The 2,758-nt window shown below is 36.6% G+C and overlaps 1 protein-coding gene across 3 annotated transcripts; it reads left to right on the top strand.

Annotated features, from left to right (window-relative positions):
• Nucleotides 1–1,344: 1,344 nt before the first annotated feature.
• On the top strand, nucleotides 1,345–2,319 carry LOC147491968 (cytochrome P450 87A3-like). Of its 3 annotated transcripts, XR_015200401.1 has the most exons (4): nucleotides 1,351–1,444; nucleotides 1,517–1,654; nucleotides 1,995–2,176; nucleotides 2,271–2,316. XR_015200401.1 is itself a non-coding variant. In XM_086569519.1 (3 exons), exons 1-3 carry the CDS (start codon nucleotides 1,383–1,385, stop codon nucleotides 2,056–2,058), a joined length of 264 nt encoding a protein of 87 aa, XP_086425645.1. In that variant the 5' UTR covers nucleotides 1,351–1,382; the 3' UTR covers nucleotides 2,059–2,319. The 3 variants fall into 3 exon arrangements, 1 of the variants encoding a protein (XP_086425645.1); XR_015200402.1 differs by lacking the exons at nucleotides 1,995–2,176; nucleotides 2,271–2,316 and adding an exon at nucleotides 1,787–1,843 and having other exon boundaries at nucleotides 1,345–1,444; XM_086569519.1 differs by having other exon boundaries at nucleotides 1,995–2,319.
• Nucleotides 2,320–2,758: the final 439 nt, after the last annotated feature.

Genomic DNA, 2,758 nt, shown 5'->3' on the forward strand with positions numbered 1-2,758 from the left:
GAGTTTTCGGAGTTTGGAGTGTTTTTATTCTTAGTTCAAAATCGGACACTGTTTCACAAAGGTGTTTGTATTCCAATTTATGTTTCTTGTTTTGTTGAGTTCGTGGGCTGGGCTTTAAGGACACAAACAGTAGGATGTTAGGATGTCACGTAAAGGATGTCACTCTAGCCAAACCATACATATATATATACGATTTGGCTAGAGTGACATCCTACCGTGACATCCTACTGTTTGAGGCCGGATCTTAGAAGTACATACTTATTTTAAGTTAAAATAAGTACGTACGTAAAAATTCACCTAGAAAATGAATTCAAATCTAATTTTTTGTGGATATCACATAGTCACCATAAACATCATCTCTACAAAATTTCAACTCATTTGAAAGTCTCTAACTTAGAAAAAAAAAATGATTGCAAAAATATTAATTTCTAGACAGTTAGATTTCTTTTTTAAATATGACAACAATTTTTAGTTAGGTTAGAAGTTTTCAAATTAGCTCAAATTTTGTTGAAATGATCTTTATGGTATGTAGGTAATACCCACAAAAAAATAGAGTTGAATTCATTTTCTAGGTGATGTTTTACTTACGTACTTATTTTAATTTTAAAATAAGTATATACTTCTAAGATCGAGCCTGTATATAAAATTGTGAAATACTAAATATTTTGTATACAAATTGTCTGTGAATTCGATCTGAACTGATCTGAAATTGACATGCTGGCTTAGCGAGTCACCCGTTATATAGGCGGGTTGGGTTTGAATTTTACAAACTCAACACGATTAGTAATTGGGTCGGGTTTAGGTTTGCTCTTTTAACACATGACCCGAATATGGCATGACACGAACCCGACCCAACACGATCCATTGCCACCCCTATAGCCACATCTAATACTTCGGGTTGATCCAACCCAATAGCATACGAAACAATGACATAACACAAGGGAAAGTCTCGGCCATTTTGTGAATTTTCCATAACTCTACAGATTAGATATAATTGATATTTTAATTCTTTCAACAGTTGGGTTTTCCTTACTTTAATCAAATCACTATTTATTTACATATAGTTGATCTTTCTAACAACTGGTTTCCCTCTACTGTGAAGGAGAGCTAGAGAGGTGTGTTTAGAGCATTTCCAATGCAAACAACAACTTGTTACCTCCACATAGGACTATTTCTCCTCATAGTTGATCATTGAACTCGATACATTTTTCTTTTTCTCCTTTTTTTCTTCACAGGCAATATCACAATTACATTGTTTGCTAAAAGATATTTGCAGTTACATTTACTTTTTGACTCTTATTGTATACTGGGTTCTCATTTTGCATACAATCATATGTTTTATGCAGGGAATGGAAGTGAATGGTGGTGCTTCTAAACATTTCATGGGTTTTGGAGGCGGTCTGAGATTCTGTGTTGGAACATACTTTACCAAGGTTCAAATCCTGTAAGCTGTCAACTTTGTGATCGTCCTGGTCACACGGCTCCATTTTGTTATTTTAGATCGATTTGGCGACAGTGATCCTCCAACTGTCACGTTTACTACTCCATCAAATGATCCTAATTGGTACTTTGCCTCCGCTGTCACTTTTCAAATGATTACTGACATGACCCAACTCTTCATTGTATTCTGTCATCTGATGCTTACTGAGTACAGGTATGAAACAAACATACAACATTATAACAGTGTCAGATGGTCATGTAGCTACAGATACACATATTGATTGATTAGTAAATGGCATAATAAAATAGAAGATTGATTTATTTTTACTACAATTGGATTTACCAGGTGGACAGCAGTAAAGGGAGGAGATATTGTCCGAACTCCTGGTGGTTTCACGTTCAGATCTTGTTACTGAGTACAGGTATGAAACAAACATATAACATTATAACAGTGTCAAATGGTCATGTAGCTACAGATACACATATTGATTGATTAGTAAATGGCATAATAAAATAGAAGATTGATTTATTTTTACTACAATTGGATTTACCAGGTGGACAGCAGTAAAGGGAGGAGATATTGTCCGAACTCCTGGTGGTTTCATGTTCAGATCTTGAAGAACATATGATCAGTATGACATAGGACAGACGCCATATTGGCAATTCAGACCAACGGAAGTGAAAAAGTGACTTCTGAATAGCACATCCAATTTACTGCGCTCTCTGTGCACTCTGAGTACTTAAAACCGACATCAGTATAATTACATAATGAACATTTACCCGTACTTAACGCACATGGTGATATAACTTTTCTTTTATGTTCTTACCAGATACATGATTCTGCCCAATAATAACAGCAAGAAGCATCAGAGAATTGGGCAGCCACCACAAAGACTAATCTTACCTACATCTTCGATAAAGTCGGATCATGCTCCATGGGAAGCAATGCCTTTGCACCAATATGGAAAAAATTGTCAAGGTTAGCACATACCAAATGAATCTCTACCTCTCCTTTTCATGTTTTATCCGATACTTCCATTGGTTGTGCAAAGATGGAGGTGGTCACTATTCAAGACTCTCCGTTGGTTGGTCCACAATCTCAACAACAAAAGGGTCTCTCCGGGAGCTATAGTAATTGAGGATGAGAATGGTGCATGTCGCCACTTAAGGCACTATGCTTTGGAGCAAAAGCTACCGAACCTTGGAGGTGGTCACTATTCAAGACTCTCCAGTTGGTTGGTCCACAATCTCAACAACGGAAGGGTCTCTGGAGCTATAGTAATTGAGGATGAGAATGGTGCATGTCGTCACTTAAGGC

Source organism: Coptis chinensis, chromosome 6, assembly GCF_015680905.1.
Source record: "Coptis chinensis isolate HL-2020 chromosome 6, ASM1568090v1, whole genome shotgun sequence".
In the NCBI taxonomy this organism is placed as follows: domain Eukaryota; kingdom Viridiplantae; phylum Streptophyta; class Magnoliopsida; order Ranunculales; family Ranunculaceae; genus Coptis; species Coptis chinensis.

Bases quoted from the DNA above. Each gene is read 5' to 3' on its own strand.
- LOC147491968 (XM_086569519.1), top strand. From the start codon at position 1,383: ATGGGTTTTGGAGGCGGTCTGAGATTCTGTGTTGGAACATACTTTACC. The intron at 1,445-1,516 runs GTAAGCTGTCAA...ATTTGGCGACAG, and splicing joins TTTACCAAGGTTCAAATCCT to TGATCCTCCAACTGTCACGT. The intron at 1,655-1,994 runs GTATGAAACAAA...TGGATTTACCAG, and splicing joins CTGATGCTTACTGAGTACAG to GTGGACAGCAGTAAAGGGAG.